The sequence below is a fragment of the Euprymna scolopes genome, chromosome 11 (genome assembly GCF_053919585.1).
Source record: "Euprymna scolopes isolate OS-2025 chromosome 11, ASM5391958v1, whole genome shotgun sequence".
NCBI classification, from domain to species: Eukaryota; Metazoa; Mollusca; class Cephalopoda; order Sepiida; family Sepiolidae; genus Euprymna; species Euprymna scolopes.
This window is the reverse complement of record NC_136492.1, coordinates 1,417,803-1,443,326: the sequence shown is the minus strand read 5'-3', so window position 1 is coordinate 1,443,326 and position 25,524 is coordinate 1,417,803. Positions and strand designations below refer to the sequence as shown.

General features: G+C 28.5%; 2 protein-coding genes across 3 annotated transcripts in view; both read left to right on the top strand.

The window, feature by feature from the left end:
* Positions 1-25,524, top strand: part of LOC145288257 (uncharacterized) — a 298,307-nt gene that overhangs the window by 209,447 nt on the left and 63,336 nt on the right. The gene's annotated exons all lie outside the window — the stretch shown is intronic.
* Positions 1-25,524, top strand: part of LOC145287719 (uncharacterized) — a 158,471-nt gene that overhangs the window by 123,045 nt on the left and 9,902 nt on the right. For both annotated transcript variants that reach the window (XM_080135471.1, XM_080135470.1), the window contains exons 8-10: positions 12,854-13,049; positions 15,703-15,839; positions 24,722-24,911. In XM_080135471.1, coding sequence (XP_079991597.1) covers positions 12,854-13,049; positions 15,703-15,839; positions 24,722-24,911 — 523 coding nt within the window. The remainder of the gene's footprint in view (positions 1-12,853; positions 13,050-15,702; positions 15,840-24,721; positions 24,912-25,524) is intronic.

Genomic DNA, 25,524 nt, shown 5'->3' with positions numbered 1-25,524 from the left:
TCGATATATCACATTTATATTTAAAATAATTTCCATCGATATATCACATTTATATTTAAAATAATTTTCATCGATATAACACATTTATATTTAAAATAATTTTCATTGATATATCACATTTATATTTAAAATAATTTTCATTGATATATCACATTTATATTTAAAATAATTTTCATTGATATATCACATTTATATTTAAAATAATTTTCATTGATATATCACATTTATATTTAAAATAATTTTCATTGATATATCACATTTATATTTTAAATAATTTTCATTGATATATCACATTTATATTTAAAATAATTTCCATCGATATAACACATTTATATTTAAAATAATTTTCATTGATATATCACATTTATATTTAAAATAATTTCCATCGATATATCACATTTATATTTAAAATAATTTTCATCGATATAACACATTTATATTTAAAATAATTTTCATTGATATATCACATTTATATTTAAAATAATTTTCATTGATATATCACATTTATATTTAAAATAATTTCCATTGATATATCACATTTATATTTAAAATAATTTTCATTGATATATCACATTTATATTTAAAATAATTTTCATTGATATATCACATTTATATTTAAAATAATTTTCATCGATATAACACATTTATATTTAAAATAATTTTCATTGATATATCACATTTATATTTAAAATAATTTTCATTGATATATCACATTTGTATTTTAAATAATTTTCATTGATATATCACATTTATATTTAAAATAATTTTCATCGATATATCACATTTATATTTAAAATAATTTTCATTGATATATCACATTTATATTTAAAATAATTTTCATTGATATATCACATTTATATTTAAAATAATTTTCATTGATATATCACATTTATATTTAAAATAATTTTCATTGATATATCACATTTATATTTAAAATAATTTTCATTGATATATCACATTTATATTTAAAATAATTTTCATCGATATATCACATTTATATTTAAAATAATTTTCATTGATATATCACATTTATATTTAAAATAATTTTCATCGATATAACACATTTATATTTAAAATAATTTTCATTGATATATCACATTTATATTTAAAATAATTTTCATTGATATATCACATTTATATTTAAAATAATTTTCATTGATATATCACATTTATATTTAAAATAATTTTCATTGATATATCACATTTATATTTAAAATAATTTTCATTGATATATCACATTTATATTTAAAATAATTTTCATTGATATATCACATTTATATTTAAAATAATTTCCATCGATATATCACATTTATATTTAAAATAATTTTCATTGATATATCACATTTATATTTAAAATAATTTTCATCGATATAACACATTTATATTTAAAATAATTTTCATTGATATATCACATTTATATTTAAAATAATTTTCATTGATATATCACATTTGTATTTTAAATAATTTTCATTGATATATCACATTTATATTTTAAATAATTTTCATTGATATATCACATTTATATTTAAAATAATTTTCATTGATATATCACATTTATATTTTAAATAATTTTCATCGAATATCACATTTATATTTTAAATACGTTTCGTTGGTCTATAACACGTATGTTGTAAAACACAATATTTGCTTGCATATCACAATTATACTAAGACTATGTAAGGCATTTCATCACACCTATTTTTTTTAATTTCGTAAGCTTGAATAATTTATGTTCAAAAATAATATTCCTCAACGAACGACACTTTTTAAACGTAGTTCTTGTTTGTTTATTACACCTGTGATTAAAATTATTTATATCGCTCTATTTTTCAAACAAAATGTGATAGTTTCGTTGGTCTATACCATTTTCTTTTGAAAAATAGATTTTTTGATCTATCACATTTTCTTTTGAAAAATAGTTTCGTTTGTGTATCAAATTTATTTTAGGAAAAGTAGTTTTGTTGGTCTATCACATTTTCTTTTGAAAATAGTTTCGTTTGTCTATCACATGTATTTAAGACAAATAGTTTCGTTGGACTATCACATTAATTTAAGAAAAATAGTTTTGTTCGTCTATCACATTTTTTTTGAAAATAGTTTCGTTTGTCTATCACATTTATTTTTGGAAAATAGTTTTGTTGTCTATGACATTTTCTTTTAAAAAATAGTTTCGTTTGTCTATCACATTCATTTTTAGAAAAATAGTTTTGTTTGTCCATAATATTTATTTTTTTTTGAAATATAGGGTTGTTGAGCTATCACATTTTCTTTTGAAAATAGTTTCGTTTGTCTATCACAGTCATTTTTAGGAAAATAGTATTGTTCGTCTATCACATTTATTTTCGAAACTAGCTTTGTTTATCTTTCACATTTATTATTAGAAAAATAGTTTATTTGATCTGTCACATGTTCTTTTGAAAAATAGTTTGGTTAGTCTATCACATTTATTTTTCGAAAAATAGATTTGTTGGTCAATCACAATTTCCTTTAAAAATAGTTTCGTTTGTCTATCACATTTATTTTTAGAAAAATAGTTTTGTTGGTCTATACCATTATCATTTGAAATATAGTTTTGTTTGTCTATCATATTTATTTTTAGAAAAACAGTTTCCTTGATTTATCACTTTTTTTTGAAGAATAGTTTGGTTTGTCTATTACATTTATTTTTCGAAAAATAGATTTGTTGGTCTATACCATTATCATTTGAAATATAGTTTTGTTTGTCTATCATATTTATTTTTAGAAAAACAGTTTCCTTGATTTATCACTTTTTTTGAAGAATAGTTTGGTTTGTCTATTACATTTATTTTTAGAAAAAATAGTTTTATTTGTCTATCATATTTTATTTTTAGAAAAATAGTTTATTTGGTCTATCACATTTTCTTTTGAAAATAGTTTCGTTTGTCTATCACATTTATTTTTAGAAAAATAGTTTTGTTTGTCAATCACATTTATTTTTAGAAAAATATATTTGTTGAGCTATCACATTTTCTTTTGAAAATAGTGTCGTTTGTCCATTAATTTTTAGAAAAATAGTATTGTTGGTTTATCATATTTATTTAAAAAAATAGTTTCGTTTGTCTATCATATTTATTTTCTAAAAATAATTACGTTTGTCTATCACATTTAGTTAAAGAAAAATAATTTTGTTCCTCTATCACATTTTCTTTAAAAAAATAGTTTTGTTGGCCTACCACATTTTCTTTTGAAACTAGTTTTGTTCATCAATCACATTTATTTTTAGAAAAATTGTTTTGTTGGCCAATCAGATTTTCCTTTCAAAATAGTTTCGTTTATCTATCACAATTATTTTTAGAAAAATAGTTTATTTGGTCTATCACATTTTCTTTGGAAAAAAACTAATTTGTCTATTACACTTTATTTCAGACAAATAGTTTTGTTTGTCTATCACATTTTTCTTTTGAAAATAGTTTCGTTTGTCTATCACATTTATTTTTAGAAAAATAGTTTTGTTTGTGTATCACATTTATTTTTAGAAAAATAGTTCCGTTTGTCTATCACATTTATTTTTAGAAAAATAGTTTTGTTTGTTAATCGCATTTATTTTTAGAAAAATAGTTTCGTTTGTTAATCGCATTTATTTTTAGAAAAATAGTTTTGTTTGTTAATCGCATTTATTTTTAGAAAAATAGTTTTGTTTGTTAATCGCATTTATTTTTAGAAAAATAGTTTTATTTGTCTATCACATTTATTTTTAGAAAAATAGTTTAGTTTGTCTATCACATTTATTTTTAGAAAAATAGTTTTGTTTGTTAATCGCATTTATTTTTAGAAAAATAGTTTTGTTTGTTAATCGCATTTATTTTTAGAAAAATAGTTTTGTTTGTTAATCGCATTCATTTTTAAAAAAATAGTTTTGTTTGTCTATCACATTTATTTTTAGAAAAATAGTTTCGTTTCTCTATCACATTTATTTTTAGAAAACTGGTTTCGTTTGTTAATCGCATTTATTTTTAGAAAAATAGTTTTGTTTTTTAATCGCATTTATTTTTAGAAAAATAGTTTTGTTTGTTAATCGCATTTATTTTTAGAAAAATAGTTTTATTTGTCTATCACATTTAGTTTTAGAAAAATAGTTTCGTTTGACTATCATATTTATTTTTAGAAAAATAGTTTCGTTTGTCTATCACATTTATTTTTAGAAAAATAGTTTTGTTTGTCTATTACATTTATTATTAGAAAATAGTTTTCTTGAGCTATCAGATTTTCTTTTGAAAATAGTTTTGTTTGTCTATCACATTTATTTTTAGAAATATAGTTTATTTGGTCTATCACATTTTCTTTTGAAAAATAGTTTCGTTTGTCTATCACATTTGTTTTTAGAAAAATAGATTTGTTTGTCTATCACATTATTATTTTGAAAAATAGTTTTGTTTGTCTATCACATGTATTTTTGACAAATACTTTTGTTGGTTTATCACAGTCTCTTTTGAAAAATAGTTTTGTTTGTCTATCACATAAATATTTAGGAAAGTAGTTTATTTGGTCTGTCACACTTTGTTTTGAAAAATAGTTTCGTTTTCTATCACATTTCTTTTTCGAAAAATAGGTTTCTTGAGATATCACATTTTCTTATGAAAATAGTTTCGTTTGTCTATCACATTCATTTTTCGAAAAATAGTATTGTTTGTCTATTACATTTACTTTTAGAAATATCGTTTATTTGGTCTATCACATTTTCGTTTGAAAACCAGTTCCGTTTCTCTATCACATTTATTTTTAGAAAATAGATTTGTTTGTCTATCACATATTTTTTAAGAAAAATCATTTAGTTCGTCCATCACATTTTCTTTTGAAAAATAGTTTCGTTTGTCTATCACATTTTATTTTAGAAAAATAGTTTTGTTGGTCTATCACATTTATTTAAAGAAAATGGTTTTGTTGGTCTGTCACATTTTCTTTTGAAAAACAGTTCCGTTTGTCTATCACATTTACTTTTAGAAAAATAGTTCTGTTGATCTATCACATTTTCTTTTGAAAAATAGTTTTGTTTGTCTATCACATTTATTTTTCGAAAAATAGTTTTGTTGGTCTATCACATTTTCTTATAAAAATAGTTTCGTTTTTCTATCCCATTTATTTTTAGAAAAATAATTTATTTGGTCTATCACATTTTCTTTTGGAAAATAGTTTCGTTTTTCTATCCCATTTATTTTTAGAAAAATAATTTATTTGGTCTATCACATTTTCTTTTGGAAAATAGTGTCGTTTTTCTATCACATTTATTTTTAGAAAAATAGTTTCGTTGGTCTATCACATTTTCTTTTGTAAAATATTTTAGTTGATCTATGACTCATTTCTTTATAAAAATATGTTTGTTGGTCTAACACACATTAAAATATATATTTCTTTGGTTTTACTACTTAGGTTTAAATGTAATTTTCGTCGATCAATTAGACTTATGGAGAAAAATATTTTTTTTGAATTCTATTACACTTATATTAAAACCAATTTTCATTAGTCGAGCACACTTATGTTTTAAAAAATAATTTCTGTTTGTCGATCACACTTATGCTTGTAAAATAATTTCCAACAGTATATCAATTTTTGTTACTTTAAATAGTTTGGTTGGTTTGTCACAAATATGTTTTAAAAATAGGTGTATCACACTTAATTTTTACAAAAAAATTGCTTGGTCTGTCACACTTATATTAAAAATATTATTTGTCGGTCTATCACACTTTGTACAAAAATATTTTCGTTTGTCTGTCATACTTATGTTAACTAATAATGTTATTTTTTCTTTCACACATAAACATAATTTTTGCTGGTCTATAACAATAATGCTTGAAAAGTAATTATACACAGTTGTTCACACTGATTATTAAAAATAGCTTCGTATTTTTGTCACAGTTAAAATAAAGAAATATTATATATGGAGGTCTATCAGAAATATTTATTTAAAATAATTTTCGTTGGTTTGTCACACTTATGTTTAAAGATTATATTCCTTGGTTTGTTAACCTTGTGTGTGAAAATAAATTTCGTTGGTCTATCATACTTAAGTTTAAAATAATTTTCTTTTGTCTATCACAGTTATGTTTAAAAATTATATTCGTTATTCTGTCGCACTTTAGTTTTTAAAAAAGTTTTATTGGTCTATTACATTTATGTGAAAAAATAATTTTCGTTTGTTTGTCACAATTTTGCTTAAAAATAATTTTCGTTTGTTTGTCACAATTTTGCTTAAAAATAATTTTCGTTTGTTTGTCACGATTTTGCTTAAAAATAATTTTCGTTGGTTTGTCACACTTATGTTTAAAGATTATATTCCTTGGTTTGTTAACCTTATGTGTGAAAATAAATTTCGTTGGTCTATCATACTTAAGTTTAAAATAATTTTCTTTTGTCTATCACAGTTATGTTTAAAAATTATATTCGTTATTCTGTCGCACTTTAGTTTTTAAAAAAGTTTTATTGGTCTATTACATTTATGTGAAAAAATAATTTTCGTTTGTTTGTCACAATTTTGCTTAAAAATAATTTTCGTTTGTTTGTCACAATTTTGCTTAAAAATAATTTTCGTTTGTTTGTCACGATTTTGCTTAAAAATAATTTTCGTTTGTTTGTCACGATTTTGCTTAAAAATAATTTTCATTTGTTTGTCACAATTTTGCTTAAAAATAATTTTCGTTTGTTTGTCACAATTTTGCTTAAAAATAATTTTCGTTTGTTTGTCACGATTTTGCTTAAAAATAATTTTCGTTTGTTTGTCACAATTTTGCTTAAAAATAATTTTCGTCTCCTTATAATTATAATGTTTGCTGCTTTCATCAGACTTAAGTTTAAAAATAATTTTAGTTTGTCCGTCATCCGTACGTTTAAAAATTATTTTCGTTAGTTCGTCACATTAATGTTTAACATATAATTTTCATTAGTTCATAACACTTATGTTTAAAAATTTTGTTCTTCGGTCCACGCCACTTTTTTTTATAAAAAAGAAATTGTGTAGGTCTGTCACAATTACGTTGGAAAACTATTTCCATTTGTCTGTCACACTATGCTTAAAAATTATTTTCGTCGGTCAATTACACTTATATTTATATAAATTTTGAATGGTCAGTTACACTTTAAAAAAAAATAATGTTGGTGGGTATGTCACACTTATGATGAAAAATAATTTTCATCGATCGATGACAGTTATGTTTAAAAATTTGATTGGTCGGCGTACCACATTTATGTTTAAAAAGATTTTTCATCGATCTAATACATTTATATATATAACACTTATGTTTAGAAAATAATTTGTATAGATTTATCAATATGTTGAAAAAATTTAATTCGTCAATCACACTTATTTTTACGTCGATCTGTTGCACTTATTAAAATATAATTTTATCGATATATCACAATTATGTTTGATATATAATTTGCATCGATCTATCATAATTATGTTTAAAGTGTAATTTGCATCTATCGATCACAATTATGTTTAAAATATAATTTGCATCAATCTACCACCCTTATGTTAAAAGTTTTTCGTAAGTCATGTTTAAACATAATATATTTTTCTATCGCACTAATGTTTAAAAATAATTTTAATCAATATATCACATCTATGCTTAAAAATGATTTCCGTCGATATGTCACATACATGATTAAAATAAAATGTTCATCGATATATCAGATTTATGTTAAAAAATAACTTACATCAATATATCACATTATGTTTAAAAATAACTTACATCAATATATCACATTTATGTTAAAAATAACTTACATCAATATATCACATTATGTTTAAAAATAACTTACAACAATATATCACATTTATGTTCAAAAATAACTTATATCAATATATCACATTATGTTTAAAAAAATTCTTCTATATATCACATATATGTTTAAAAATAATTTTCATCGATCTGTCACATTACTTTTAAAAATAATTTTCATTGGTCTGTCACATTGGTTTTAAAAATAATTTTTATCGATCTGTCACATTATTTAAAAATAATTTTCATGGATCTGTCACATTGGTTTTAAAAATAATTTTCATGGATCTGTCACATTGGTTTTAAAAATAATTTTCATCGATCTGTCACATTGGTTTTAAAAATAATTTTCATCGATCTGTCACATTGGTTTTAAAAATAATTTTCATCGATCTGTCACATTGGTTTTAAAAATAATTTTCATCGATCTGTCACATTGGTTTTAAAAATAATTTTCATTGATCTGTCACATTGGTTTTAAAAATAATTTTCATCGATCTGTCACATTGGTTTTAAAAATAATTTTCATCGATCTGTCACATTGGTTTTAAAAATAATTTTCATTGATCTGTCACATTGGTTTTAAAAATAATTTTCATCGATCTGTCACATTGGTTTTAAAAATAATATTCATTGATCTGTCACATTGGTTTTAAAAATAATTTTCATCGATCTGTCACATTGGTTTTAAAAATAATTTTCATCGATCTGTCACATTGGTTTTAAAAATAATATTCATTGATCTGTCACATTGGTTTTAAAAATAATTTTCATCGATCTGTCACATTGGTTTTAAAAATAATTTTCATGGATCTGTCACATTGGTTTTAAAAATAATTTTCATCGATCTGTCACATTGGTTTTAAAAATAATTTTCATCGATCTGTCACATTGGTTTTAAAAATAATTTTCATCGATCTGTCACATTGGTTTTAAAAATAATTTTCATCGATCTGTCACATTGGTTTTAAAAATAATTTTCATCGATCTGTCACATTGGTTTTAAAAATAATTTTCATTGATCTGTCACATTTGGTTTTAAAAATAATTTTCATGGATCTGTCACATTGGTTTAAAAATAATTTTCATCGATCTGTCACATTGGTTTTAAAAATAATTTTCATGGATCTGTCACATTGGTTTAAAAATAATTTTCATTGATCTGTCACATTGGTTTTAAAAATAATTTTCATTGATCTGTCACACTGGTTTTAAAAATAATTTTCATTGATCTGTCACATTGGTTTTAAAAATAATTTTCATCGATCTGTCACATTGGTTTTAAAAATAATTTTCATGGATCTGTCACATTGGTTTTAAAAATAATTTTCATCGATCTGTCACATTGGTTTTAAAAATAATTTTCATTGATCTGTCACATTGGTTTTAAAAATAATTTTCATCGATCTGTCACATTGGTTTTAAAAATAATATTCATTGATCTGTCACATTGGTTTTAAAAATAATTTTCATTGATCTGTCACATTGGTTTTAAAATAATTTTAATCGATCTGTCACATTGGTTTTAAAAATAATTTTCATTGATCTGTCACATTGGTTTTAAAAATAATTTTCATCGATCTGTCACATTGGTTTTAAAAATAATTTTCATGTATCTGTCACATTGGTTTTAAAAATAATTTTCATTGATCTGTCACATTGGTTTTAAAAATAATTTTCATGGATCTGTCACATTGGTTTTAAAAATAATTTTCATTGATCTGTCACATTGGTTTTTAAAATAATTTTCATAGATCTGTCACATTGGTTTTAAAAATAATTTTCATTGATCTGTCACATTGGTTTTAAAAATAATTTTCATTGATCTGTCACATTGGTTTAAAAATAATTTTAATCGATCTGTCACATTGGTTTTAAAAATAATTTTCATGGATCTGTCACATTGGTTTTAAAAATAATTTTCATGGATCTGTCACATTGGTTATAAAAATCATTTTCATCGATCTGTCACATTGGTTTTAAAAATAATTTTCATTGATCTGTCACATTGGTTTTAAAAATAATTTTCATTGATCTGTCACATTTATTTTAAAAATAATTTTAATCGATCTGTCACATTAGTTTTGAAAATAATTTTAATCGATCTGTCACATTGGTTTTAAAAATAATTTTCATTGATCTGTCACATTGGTTTTAAAAATAATTGTCATGGATCTGTCACATTTATTTTAAAAATAATTTTCATGGATCTGTCACATTGGTTTTAAAAATAATTTTTTTTGATCTGTCACATTGGTTTTAAAAATAATTTTCATTGATCTGTAACATTTATTTTAAAAATAATTTTCATGGATCTGTCACATTGGTTTTAAAAATAATTTTCATGGATCTGTCACATTGGTTTTAAAAAAAATTTTCATTGATCTGTCACATTGGTTTTAAAAATAATTTTCATTGATCTGTCACATTGGTTTTAAAAATAATTTTGATTGATCTGTCACATTGGTTTTAAAAATAATTTTCATCGATCTGTCACATTGGTTTTAAAAATAATTTTCATTGATCTGTCACATTGGTTTTAAAAATAATTTTCATCGATCTTTCACATTGGTTTTAAAAATAATTTTCATTGATCTGTCACATTGGTTTAAAAATAATTTTAATCGATCTGTCACATTGGTTTTAAAAATAATTTTCATTGATCTGTCACATTGGTTTTAAAAATAATTTTCATTGATCTGTCACATTGGTTTTAAAAATAATTTTCATGGATCTGTCACATTGGTTTTAAAAATAATTTTCATTGATCTGTCACATTGGTTTTAAAAATAATTTTCATCGATCTGTCACATTGGTTTTAAAAATAATTTTCATTGATCTGTCACATTGGTTTTAAAAATAATTTTCATTGATCTGTCACATTGGTTTTAAAAATAATTTTAATCGATCTGTCACATTGGTTTTAAAAATAATTTTCATTCATCTGTAACATTGGTTTTAAAAATAATTTTCATCGATCTGTCACATTGGTTTTAAAAATAATTTTCATCGATCTGTCACATTGGTTTTAAAAATAATTTTCATTGATCTGTCACATTGGTTTTAAAAATAATTTTCATGGATCTGTCACATTGGTTTTAAAAATAATTTTCATTGATCTGTCACATTGGTTTTTAAAATAATTTTCATAGATCTGTCACATTGGTTTTAAAAATAATTTTCATTGATCTGTCACATTGGTTTTAAAAATAATTTTCATTGATCTGTCACATTGGTTTAAAAATAATTTTCATGGATCTGTCACATTGGTTTTAAAAATAATTTTCATGGATCTGTCACATTGGTTTTAAAAATAATTTTCATGGATCTGTCACATTGGTTATAAAAATCATTTTCATCGATCTGTCACATTGGTTTTAAAAATAATTTTCATTGATCTGTCACATTGGTTTTAAAAATAATTTTCATTGATCTGTCACATTTATTTTAAAAATAATTTTAATCGATCTGTCACATTAGTTTTGAAAATAATTTTAATCGATCTGTCACATTGGTTTTAAAAATAATTTTCATTGATCTGTCACATTGGTTTTAAAAATAATTGTCATGGATCTGTCACATTTATTTTAAAAATAATTTTCATGGATCTGTCACATTGGTTTTAAAAATAATTTTTTTTGATCTGTCACATTGGTTTTAAAAATAATTTTCATTGATCTGTAACATTTATTTTAAAAATAATTTTCATGGATCTGTCACATTGGTTTTAAAAATAATTTTCATGGATCTGTCACATTGGTTTTCAAAATAATTTTCATTGATCTGTCACATTGGTTTTAAAAATAATTTTCATTGATCTGTCACATTGGTTTTAAAAATAATTTTGATTGATCTGTCACATTGGTTTTAAAAATAATTTTCATTGATCTGTCACATTGGGTTTAAAAATAATTTTCATCGATCTTTCACATTGGTTTTAAAAATAATTTTCATTGATCTGTCACATTGGTTTTAAAAATAATTTTCATCGATCTGTCACATTGGTTTTAAAAATAATTTTCATTGATCTGTCACATTGGTTTTAAAAAAAATTTTCATCGATCTTTCACATTGGTTTTAAAAATAATTTTCATTGATCTGTCACATTGGTTTTAAAAATAATTTTCATTGATCTGTCACATTGGTTTTAAAAATAATTTTCATTGATCTGTCACATTGGTTTTAAAAATAATTTTCATGGATCTGTCACATTGGTTTTAAAAATAATTTTCATCGATATGTCACATTGGTTTTAAAAATAATTTTAATCGATCCGTCACATTGGTTTTAAAAATAATTTTCATTGATCTGTCACATTGGTTTTAAAAATAATTTTCATCGATCTGTCACATTGGTTTTAAAAATAATTTTCATCGATCTGTCACATTGGTTTTAAAAATAATTTTCATTGATCTGTCACATTGGTTTTAAAAATAATTTTCATTGATCTGTCACATTGGTTTTAAAAATAATTTTCATGGATCTGTCACATTGGTTTTAAAAATAATTTTCATTGATCTGTCACATTGGTTTTAAAAATAATTTTCATGGATCTGTCACATTGGTTTTAAAAATAATTTTCATAGATCTGTCACATTGGTTTTAAAAATAATTTTCATTGATCTGTCACATTGGTTTTAAAAATAATTTTCATGGATCTGTCACATTGGTTTTAAAAATAATTTTCATTGATCTGTCACATTGGTTTTAAAAATAATTTTCATCGATCCGTCACACTTATTTTAAAAAATAATTTTCATCAATCTATCACATTTATTTTAAAAAACTTATGTTTAACAAACAAATTTCTTCGGTTTGTCATACTTACGTATCAAATAGAATTTTCAGTCAGTTTCTCACACTAATGTGTGAAATAGAATGTTCGTTGGTTTGTCACAATGATGTGTGAAAGAGAATTTGCGTCGCTCTATCACATTTGTGTAATAAATAGAAGTTTCGTTGTTCTGTCACATTTATTTGTAGAACCTCTTGTCAACATGCGGAAGCGTATCTAAACTTAGTTACGTCCATTCAAACGTTTAATGATGCAAATTTTCAATCTATAAACTGATGTTTTTTGCAATTTTTTCACCATCTTTTCATTCTTCTTTTTATAGTTTCAACTGTACAATGTGACGGAATATGACTGGTTTGTGATCTTTGAAATAAAAAAGAATAATGAGATATCTTTCATTGGAGACCCTAATTTATCCGACACAAACACGTTCTATAGTAGAAATAACTTCGTCATTGTGGGATATGGGAGGTATCACAATGCCGAGGGAACACTATTTGATTTCAACTATACATCAAGTAAGTTTCTTTTTTGTGATTCTTTACAATCATTCTAACGTCTCTTTTTCATGTCGTCTATGTTTTGAAGTTGCTACTGTAATAGTTTTTTTTAAACCGTTTTCTCTTATTTAATACAAAAAAGACACATGGCACGTAAAAGACTACAATTTCGAACCAAATCTTCAGAGACACTATGGAGAGAGTTGAGCAGTGTGATGCTGTTCATATAACACTTGAACTTTTGCATGTCAGTTCAATCAGGAAAGCAGGGCACCGTGGGGGAAATAAATTATATACAGGGTGGAACGATAAAATTGTCGCCTTAGCAAAGACGACATGATTCCATTTCCCTTTGATGAAAACCGTTTTTTTTTTATTGGAGACCATCTACTAGTTGGCCAGGTGTATACAACTGCCAAGCGCGATAGGGACTTTTAATCATGTCTGAAATTTAACAAGTTATGACAACAGGACCATTGCCAGCACCCTCAAAATGCAAATCTTTTCTCTTTTTCATGTCGGCAACTTTTTGAAGTTGCTACTGTTACATTTTTTAAACCGTTTTTTCTTATTTAATACAAGGGTATTATACAGGGTGGAACGATAAAATTGTCGCCTTAGCAAAGACGACATGATTCCATTTCCCTTTGATGAAAACCGTTTTTTTTTTTGGAGACCATCTACTAGTTGGCCAGGTGTATACAACTGCCAAGTGCGATAGGGACTTTTAATCATGTCTGAAATTTAACAAGTTATGACAACAGGACCATTGCCAGCACCCTCAAAATGCAAATCTTTTCTCTTTTTCATGTCGGCAACTTTTTGAAGTTGCTACTGTTACATTTTTTAAACCGTTTTTTCTTATTTAATACAAGGGTATTATACAGGGTGGAACGATAAAATTGTCGCCTTAGCAAAGACGACATGATTCCATTTCCCTTTGATGAAAACCGTTTTTTTTTTTTGGAGACCATCTACTAGTTGGCCAGGTGTATACAACTGCCAAGTGCGATAGGGACTTTTAATCATGTCTGAAATTTAACAAGTTATGACAACAGGACCATTGCCAGCACCCTCAAAATGCAAATCTTTTCTCTTTTTCATGTCGGCAACTTTTTGAAGTTGCTACTGTTACATTTTTTAAACCGTTTTTTCTTATTTAATACAAACAAGACAAAGTGCACGCGAATGGCTACTATTTGGAACCAAATCTACACAGGAACTATGAAGGGAGTTGAGCAGCGGGATGCTGTTCACATTACACTTCAACTTTTGCGTGTCAATCCAGTCAGAGAAGCAGGGAACCGTGAGGGAATTCCAAAGTCTATCAATTCTAGGGAAGAAATTATACTACAGGGTTGAACGTTAAAATTGTCACCTTAGCAAAGACGATATGCTTCCATTTCCCTTTGATGAAAACCGTTTTTTTTTTTTAATTGGAGACCATCTGCAAGTTGGCCAATTGTATACAAATCCCAAGAGGGATAGAAATTTTCTATTATGTCTGAAATTGACTGATGTTCAACGAACGGGATCGGAGATGCGCCATTGTACAACACATGCACTCTACCGATTCTATGTTGAAGAGTGTGGTGATTCCTTGATACAATCAGGTGGCCGCTGGAAGACCTTGGTTGTAGCAGCAGGAATCGTCGCCGACTCACAAGTCCAAAGAGTCCCAGGCTTGGCTTCAGAAGAAATGCTACGACTTTGCATCCTTCTCTTACTGGCCCGTTCCTCCACCGACCTGAACCCGCTGGACTACTTCGTTTGGTCATACCTCGAGAACATCACCATATTGACCTCCTACAACATCAAAGCAACGTGATCGACGACATCTGCCGAGTATTCGCTGAGCTCCGTGGAAAAGGCATGCTCCCGGTTCCGGACCCGTATCGGTGTTTGACGCTGGAGGAGGCTACATTAAATTGATGTCAGCTCTCGTACATAATCAAGTTACCTGGATTGATTTTTTTTCAATAAAGATTTTAAAATAAAGCTGTAGTATTGTTTTATTTATGACGACAACTTTATCGTTCCACCCTGTACATTGTTAGTTGTATGGTCGATTGGAACACGGACACCTTTCAGACCGCTACAACAAACTTAACAATCTATTTGATCAATACAAGAATCGGTTAAGTAGTAAGAAAAAATAAAATAAAAACAAGTGTAATAACAATTAGTATTACTTTATTAGAGGAATTAAAATTATTTGGTTTAATTGAAATTTCAAAATAGTTAAATAAGATTCTATCACTGTCCTGCTGGCATGCTTCCCGGTTGAATACAACATGATAGCCTCCAAGTCTAATATAAACAAATTCTTGTTGAACTGTCCCCATAAATAATCAAATTTGACCCAAGTTACACCACTGACGATTACTACACCACCACCTTACATTCATTAACCCTTATCCTCGAGTGGCTTTCGGGCCTTGATCAGTGGTGACTTCCAAGTAAAATAAAGTTAATAATAAAAATAATTCGAAAAGTGGTTTATGTTTACATCATCATCATCATCATCATCATCATCATCATCATCATCATCATCATCATCATCATCATCATCAGCAGCAGCAGCAGCAGCAGCAGCAGCATCAATAAAAATAATCATTTAATGATTAATTCAAATTTTAAACTAACACTTTACTTTTGTTTATTTTCCGAGTTGCTATACCCTCACCAATACTTCAAGCAACAAGCGATCCTCAGGAACTGAGCTTTTCAGAAAGTTGGATGATGTTTCCAGATCTCGAACTCAGTTGGAAAATCGAAGCTGCTAAAGGTAGCGCTATCACACTTCAGGTAAAGCGCTTCGAATTATTTCTTCATTTGATGTTCAACATCCAGACAATTATGGTGTGGTTCCGGGTAGAGGCCATTTTGGTGTGTCTTCGAATAGAGCCAAGAAATACATTGACATTTGCTTTGAATTGGGGTGACCAAAATTATTTTTTTATTGGAGGAAAACACACACACACACACACACACACACACACACACACACACACACACACACACACACACACACACACACACACATATATATATTCCTTCGCCCAAATCGTAATTGTATGTATGTATATATATATATATATATATATATATATATATATATATATATATAAAATAAAATAAAAATTATGTGGAGTGAAAAGCATATCTTATTTTTCTTTTATTAATATTATTGGAATTTTTTCCTTTTTTTCCCTTGTACACATTTTTGTGAATTATTCCATGGATTTCTGCCTTTGGATTATTTTGGACCACCTTCCACTTACGGGATTTCCTTGGATTTTACCTGTGCAAATGGAAATTCAATTAACTTTCTTGAAGTTATATATTTGGATTTTACCGTCACTGGATTATTTATCTTCCACCAGACTATCCATTCATGTGTAATTTTTCTTCATCATATTCCCTCTGCTTAACTTTTTTTTGTTATCAAGTAAGATCTTTGAATTACTTGTTGTTTCATCAAATACTTTTGCATGCAAAATTATATCCCGCATTTTGCTAATTCCTACTCTCTGATGAGAAGGAAAGTATTTCTTCGAAACTCCGCGGATTAATGGCTATCCACTTATCTAGTGTTTCCTTTTCAGATTAAATATGTTTTTAACTCATTTCAACATGTTTTTAACATATTTTATTAACTGTTTGCTCGTATATATATATATATATATATATATATATATATATATATATATATATATATATATATGTGTAATTTAATAGATACAAAAATTAGTGTTTCATACTTACGATTCCAGCCGGTCTCGAGATTCGAACTCGACCACGAAGACAGGTCTGACTACATAAGCAAGGAACAAACCGCACGGCCAACGCTAACTGCGAGAAATACAGTTGAAATTTACATTCATATAAAGCTAAACTGATTATATAAATATATATATATATATATATATATATATATATACCAACAATGCTTCAAGCAAACTACTACCTACTCTTATATATATATATATATATATATATATATATATATATATATATATATATAAAGTGTAAATATATTTATAATAAAGCATAGTCGCTACACTAAACATGTTAATGTTTCGGAGAATTGGTTTGAAAAAAAAAAGTCACTCGTCAGGCGATACAATAAGTTATTTGCCACCGAACGCGTCTGGTTCTCAAATGAAAAAAGTTAAATATATATATTTTATTTATAAATATGAAATATTAAAATGCTTAAATTTAAGTGGGAGGCGTGACATAAGGTGATACTTTAAACTCAAAATAGGAGGTGACAGAAGGAAAGAGACTGTCAAAAAGATCTATAAAATTTCGTTTAAATAAGTTTAATAGTTTTTTGAAGAGTCTTTTCTTTTTTTCTATAGCGTCGAATGGTCCAAGGTCGTCTGACGAAGTCTCATTGACTGATACAGATGGCTGCTTGTAGCGACCATATGTTACTGTTTACCCTTGAAATTTTTTTATATATAGATGTGTTCATGGGCGCATACAATCGTCAACTATTTCCAATTTAAAAAAAATATTCAAATAACATTAAGAATGAGCCTTGCAAATCAGTTTTATTTAAAAAGAAATATAAATCTTTGTGTCTCCTAACTTTCAATCAATTACAAGCAAAACATTTGAGAAAAACATGTAATATATGCCCCCACCACATACACTAGTGCACATTTTTCTTTTTGCAAAAAATAAATACTGACATTACACAGGGGTTTATAGTAATTAAACATAACTTTGTTGAAGCAATAATACTCTAATTAAATAATGAGAAAGTTTAAAAGAATCGAAATCGGTACTCGGGATTTTAGAACTGAATGGATAATTGTTTCGGAATCGCGAAAAATGCTAGAGTCGTCTCATTACTAATATATGCATTGCTGTATATGTAATTGCTGTTACGACCACCGCCAAACCGGAAGTGATGTAGGTTTAAATCAAGGCTAGAAAATCGAAAAGAGGGGATGACTTTCGAAAATAAGCGGCCCCTCTCTGTAGAAAAGTTTAGGGTAAAGAAATTAATGGTTTTTTCGGTATTTGTTGTCTGAAGGGTCGAGCTTCAAAACGATACTTACCTTGTGAAAATTTGTCGCCTCTGTCGAAAGTTTTAGGCAGACATGCAAACATACATGCATACATTTATATATTGGTGACTCAAATTTTCGACCCAAACCCATTAAAATGCTTGCCCTATCTCTGAATACCCTTTATGTAAATTTTCAAATGTTTAGACCAGAAATTGTCTGAGTAATTTGGTAGAGACCGCAGAGGTCAATTTTTTGTAAAACTTTGACCCCTATTATTACCTCTTAACATTTATTGTTTTGTGCTCAAATCAAGTTATTAAGTTAAATCCATGTCCAAGGAACCTATATCTAAAATTTCAAATATTTAGATCCAAAATTGGCGGAGGAGTTTGGTAGAGTTCTCAATAGTCAAATCGTTGAACTTTGACCCCTTAACAGCCAAGGCTCTGGCTGAAAACGGATTACAAAGATTTCCCACAATTTCAATACCCTGTATATCAAATTTCGAGTCTGTAGACTTAAAATTGACAGAGTTATTGTGTAGGAAATGTACACAGACAGACAGACAGACAGACAGATATTTGACTTTTATAGATGTATAGATATATATATTTATATATATAGTAGGTTATAAAAATATATGTAGCAATTAAGCTACACAAAATATTCCGCGTTTCATCCACGCTCGGATTCGCCAGGCTTGTGTATATATACAATCACGCACATAAGCACCTACGATTCACCGTACCCAAGGGCAAGCATATACACAAGAAGACGGCGTCATGGTTTATTGGAAATAAAGTTAACTATTTTTACTTGTTTAAAGTTAAAAGTATGATTATGCTGCAATGAACGAGTAAATAATGCATTCAAATAATTGCTATTTCTTATATCTTTTTTATGTTCGTTGAACGATACATAGCCGTGCATTAAAAAAGTGCTCAGCCGAAGTAGCTCCAGTTCTCTCCAAACTCTACAACAAATGCCTTAATGAATCTTGCTTTCCGAGCTGCTGGAAAACTGCTTCTGTGGTACCAGTATTCAAGAATTCTGGCGAAAGAACTGACCCATTAAATTATCGCCCTATTAGCCTCCTCCCACTTTTTGCCAAAATATTTGAGACCTTAATTAACCATGCTCTAGTCCAGCACCTTACAGATGCTAAACTTCTGACCGACCATCAATATGGATTTAGACAAGCCCGTTCCACGGCAGACATCCTCACTGTAATCTCTGAACGCATATACCATTCACTGGACAAAGCGGGAGAGGGCAGAGTGGTAGCTCTAGATATATCTAAGGCTTTTGACAGGGTATGGCATGAGGGTCTCCTCAGGAAGATTAGATCTTACGGTACCACTGGTAGAATACTTAACATAATTAAATCCTTCTTAGATAAGAGAAAAATCCAGGTTGTCCTCGACGGTCGTACGTCTAAACAATATAATATAAATGCCGGAGTGCCCCAGGGATCTATCCTTGGTCCTCTGCTGTTCCTGATATTCATAAATGACCTCCCCGATAAAATTGCCTCTGAGATGGGTATATATGCTGATGACACCACACTCTATAGCAGGCACGACAGGAAAACAAATGAACATACATCTAAAGTAATGGCAGAAACACTAGAGGATGACCTCAAATCAGTAGTGGAATGGGGACAAAAATGGATGGTAACGTTCAATGCCACCAAGACAAAACTGGTTTCATTCAATAATTACAGGAAACCTTCTCTACCACCTATAGCAATGGCCAACAACTCTTTAGCTGAGAGTACGTCTCTCAAGCTCCTTGGCCTAACGTTCACAGGAAACATGAGCTGGAACAATTACATCGAGGGCATTGCCAGGGCCGCTGCGAGGAAGGTGGGCTCTCTCTACCGTGCTAGAAAACTTCTAACACCCGAAAGTATCCTGTACCTCTATAAGGCCACTATTCGCCCATGTATGGAGTATTGCTGTCATATTTGGGCCGGTGCATCGGCTACTAGTCTCTCTTTCCTTGACAGGGTTCAAAAGAGAGTCGCCAATCTGATAGGCCCTAAACTGGCATCTTAGCTTCAGCCTCTGTCCCATCGTCGAAACGTTGCATCCCTCTGCCTGTTCTACAAGTATTATAATGGTGAATGCTCTGAAGAACTGCAAGCACTTGTGCCCCCACGACGTGAACACCCTCGACAGACCCGACAAGCTGCAAAATCCCACCCCCACACTGTAGAGATCCCTAGATGTAAAAGATCGTTCTACTCCAGTAGTTTCTTCCCCAGAACTGCTAGACTTTGGAATTCCATTCCAGATCACTGCTTCCCCAACTGTACTGACATGCATAAGTTCAAGTGCAACGTGAACCAACATCTCGCTGCCCTAATCCCTACATAGTGCCCCAGTAGATGTTTCCCCTGATAGTAGCCCCCTACACCAAAGTGGCAATGTGCCTTGTTTGGAGTGAAAATGTAATAAAAAAAACAACAAAAAAAAAAAACGTGTACACTCATCCACATGAACACAGATCTGTAATGTCTAGTTTGTCTAGTGCCCCATTAAGAGTTAAAAGAGTTAAAAGAGTTAAAAGAGTTAAAAGAGTTAAAAAAGTTAAAAGAGTTAAAAAGAGTTAAAAGAGTTAAAAAAGTTAAAAAAGTTAAAAAAGTTAAAAGAGTTAAAAGAGTTAAAAGAGTTAAAAAAGTTAAAAGAGTTAAAAGAGTTAAAAGAGTTAAAAGAGTTAAAAAAGTTAAAAGAGTTAAAAAGAGTTAAAAGAGTTAAAAAAGTTAAAAAAGTTAAAAAAGTTAAAAGAGTTAAAAAAGTTAAAAGAGTTAAAAAAGTTAAAAAAGTTAAAAGAGTTAAAAGAGTTAAAAAAGTTAAAAGAGTTAAAAGAGTTAAAAAAGTTAAAAGAGTTAAAAAAGTTAAAAAAAGTTAAAAGAGTTAAAAGAGTTAAAAAAGTTAAAAGAGTTAAAAAAGTTAAAAGAGTTAAAAAAGTTAAAAAAGTTAAAAAAGTTAAAAGAGTTAAAAGAGTTAAAAAAGTTAAAAGAGTTAAAAAAGTTAAAAGAGTTAAAAGAGTTAAAAGAGTTAAAAGAGTTAAAAAAGTTAAAAGAGTTAAAAGAGTTAAAAAAGTTAAAAGAGTTAAAAAAGTTAAAAGAGTTAAAAAAGTTAAAAGAGTTAAAAAAGTTAAAAGAGTTAAAAGAGTTAAAAAAGTTAAAAGAGTTAAAAGAGTTAAAAAAGTTAAAAGAGTTAAAAAAGTTAAAAGAGCTAAAAAAGTTAAAAGAGTTAAAAGAGTTAAAAAAGTTAAAAGAGTTAAAAAAGTTAAAAGAGTTAAAAGAGTTAAAAAAGTTAAAAAAGTTAAAAAAGTTAAAAAAGTTAAAAGAGTTAAAAGAGTTAAAAAAGTTAAAAGAGTTAAAAAAGTTAAAAAAGTTAAAAGAGTTAAAAAAGTAAAAAGGAGTTAAAAAAAGAGTTAAAAAGAGTTAAAAGAGTTAAAAGAGTTAAAAGAGTTAAAAAGAGTTAAAAGAGTTAAAAGAGTTAAAAAAGAGTTACCTTACTATATTTAGACATTGCTCACACTCATACCAATTTTAAGTCTTATAGTTCAGTTTTAATTACAATCTCACGAATTGAAACTCTCAATTACACTATATCTAGCAAAATTAATATTAATACTTTTAGTCTAAGACTTTCTACCAGGCGTTCATCTAACATTACTTACAGGGATTAATTTACGAATTACCTTTTAAAAAGTTACATTATTATCTCCCTTGAACGGTGCTCACCAACAATTCAAGATGGCTGCTTAGCAAATAACATCTAAATATTTTAGGTCAATGTCAACATACCTTTACAACAACGACTTTCATAGATTTTCAGGGTTGCTAAAAACAAAAACAACATTTAAAAGTGAGACAGAGAAATATTTTTCATGATATGAAGAAATTACTTTTTCAAAAATCGGGATCACTTTTCTACATAAAGTTAATGCAAAATGAGTACCCACTTTCTGGCCAACTAGTAATTTTTTTTTTGTTTTTGCGCTGAAAGTTTTATTAGTAAACTTTTACTTACTTTCTACCTAAACAATCACCTTAAAGCCAACAAGTTTTATAAGTTTTCTCGTATGCTAAATCAAATATCGCATTTAAGTTTGGCGCAAACAAGTAGTTCCCCCGGGTAAGCAAAGTAATTCCTTATGCTATGAATAGTGGCCATTTCTTTACGTGCAAGCGCGCATATTTTTTACACGAAGAAGACGTTTTCTGCATATTAAGCAATGGAATTCCTTATAGTAATTGTCTGTATTTTTGAGATGAGGTGTTTTCATTGATTGAGATTGTCGGACTGACTTCCTCATCTTGGTTATTATCGTCACAACGTTTCGGCCGTTTTGCCCTCCGGCCTTCATCAGGTGTTTTGTATCGAACTGGGAAACCGTTTGTTAGGAATCTCGAACCCAACCCTTTATATAAAGAGTGTGGTTCGAGACTCCTAACAAACGGTTCCCCAGTTCGATACAAAACACCTGATGAAGGCCGGAGAGCAAAACGGCCGAAACGTTGTGACGATAACAACCAGGAATTCCTTATGTTATCAGTGGTGGCCATTTCTGTACGTGGAATTTTAAATGCGATATTCCTTTTCAGTACACCGAAAAACCTATAAATGTAAAAATAATCTTGACATTGACCACATCCGATTAAGGCTCTTGATTGATCGTTATCAACATCCGATTGTCGTCCACTACGATTATCATCTTCAAGACTCTCTTCGTCACCACGAAATTTCTTAAACCACTATTGTGATGGTTCCTGGACCAAACACTTCGTTGATACCACGAGCTGTTTCAGCAGCTTTTTGACCTCACTTGGATTGAAATAAGAAAATTTTGCGAATTTTTTAAATTTTTTACTTTGATTCAATGCTTTGAAAAGAAGACAAAATTGTTTTAAAAAGATTATAATTGAAACGATTAAACAGGGTGAAAAACGCTTTAAAATGGTATATAAATAAATGTAATACAACGAACACTTATTTGAAAATACGCTATTTGAAATGAAAATTTAAAAAATCCGAAAGAACCTTCTTCTCGATCAAATAATTGACATGAAGTTGGGACGTGTTATATGCTTAGATAAGATAACCTTATAAATTTGTTAGTCTGAATAATACTTTATAAATAAACCATGTATTGAGACCTTGTGTCACATTTTGCTTTGGTGGGAAAGCAAATAAATACTAGCAAACCATATATTGAGTGGACGTTTAGGAGATTGCACCCCCCCCCTCTAAATTCCACAATTTACACTTTTTTTCTTTTTTCACGTTAATCTCATCGATTACAAACTTAACTTTCAGATTTAAAAAAAAAATTAAAAAAAACTGAAAACAATGACTTTATTGGCGGGGATCAGTTTACAATCACTGAACACCCATTTTTTGGTCATCTATCTCTCACGTGACCAGTGAATATTCCCGTCTAAAAAAAAAAAAGGTTATGGTAAATTTTTACTTTCTTTCCAACTCGAGGACAACATTTATAGGTCTTCGAGTATGCTGTAAATGAATATCACAGTAATGTATTATTTTAGCGTCGGAAAAACATGTCCAAAATCTTCAATGCAGACAAAAATTTTAATACAATTTTTAATTGTATAAAAACACGTTTTGGGAGAAGTAATGAGTAATTTGTGATTTTAGAAAGCTGGACATGCCAGTATAGACATGTGAGAGGGGGGAGTATGAGGGGTAGTATGAGAGGGAGTAATGAGTAGCTGGTAATTTTGAAAGCTGGACATGTCAGTATAGACATGTGAGAGGGGGGAGTATGAGGGGGAGTAATGAGTAACTGGTAATTTTGAAAGCTGGACATGTCAGTATAGACATGTGAGAGGGGGTAGTATGAGAGGGAGTAATGAGTAACTGGTAATTTTGAAAGCTGGACATGTCAGTATAGACATGTGAGATGGGGGAGTATGAGGGGGAGTAATGAGTAGCTGATAATTTTGAAAGCTGGACATGCCAGTATAAACATGTGAGAGGGGGGAGTATGAGGGGGAGTATGAGGGGGAGTAATGAGTAGCTGGTAATTGTGAAAGCAGAACATGCCAGTATAGACATGGCATGTCCACAAGAACACAACTTGTTGTTGGCAACAGCAAGTTTTATCTGTGCGTAATGTAACAAATTATTCTCCGTAAAAGTTTTAAAATATCCAGTTTTGGAGTGACCATTTCAATTTTTTACCAAATTCTTAAAAAAAAAAATAATGTCGTTTTTCACAATTTTCTTATAGTTGAGATTCATTCAAACGAGACGACGTGGTCAAAATAGATAAGATAGATGAGAGAGAGATAGAGAGAGAGAGAGAGAGAGAGAGAGAGAGAGAGAGAGAGAGAGGGGGAGGGAGGGGTTGGGATTATGAAAGTTCCCTTCTTAACCCCTTTTGTAGACAAGAATATTCACATGTCACGTGAGAGAGTTGAGATATTATTTGGTGATGGTCACAAAGTCGGTGTTCAATTTAGTAGAACGTTATAATTGAAAACTAATCCCCGCCAATAAAAGTATAAAATAATTATTTGCAATTTTTCTTTAAATCTGAAAGTTATGTTTGTGATCGATGAGACATTTTTTTCGACTTTTATTTTTTGTACAATATTAATATCGACCATTTTTAATTATTCAGCTCTTCGAGTTGGTTTTTCCGAATACCGGAAAGAATTCCTTCTACATCTGGTACGGAGATGATATGGCAGTAAATCTCACTGATTCGACGGGAAATCAAACCTTCACCTCCAATACAAGCGAAGTCTTCATTTATTTTTATTCCGAAAATGATGACCGCAACGTCAAGCTTAACCTTACTTATCAAATGCGTACGTATTGTTTTTGACTTTTGAACATGCAGTTAATAAAATTAATGTATGTGGTTGAACAAAATAATGGAAACACGTTGTGAGAATTTGCATTGATTTATACATGTTTTCAAACTATAAAAATTGTAAAAATTACCAAAATGTTGATTTCATGTTTTCAACAAAATACGAGTCTTTCTAGATTGGTCCCAGGAATTTCTACAGAACATTGGAGAGTAAAAAATGTGCTGATGCAAGATCTCCCCCCCCCCTTTCAACACTGGTCATATGGTGTTTATTTAAAGGGTGGAACGATAAAGTTGTCACCATAAAAAAAACAATATTACAGCATTATTTTAAATCTTTTACTTAATTCAAGTTAATTTGATATTGTAGTAGAGCTGACATCTATTCAATGTAGCCGCCTTCAGCCTCAATCACTGCTTCAATACGGGTCCCGAACTGGGAGAATGCCTTTTTCCACAGGCGCAGGCGAGAGCTTGGTGAATACTCGGCGGATGGCGGGGGTCAGGTTGGATTTGGTGTTGTGGGAGGTTATAGTTGTGATGTTCTCGACGTATAACCAAACGATGTAGTCCAGCGGGTTCAGGTCGTGGAAGAAAGGGACCAGTAA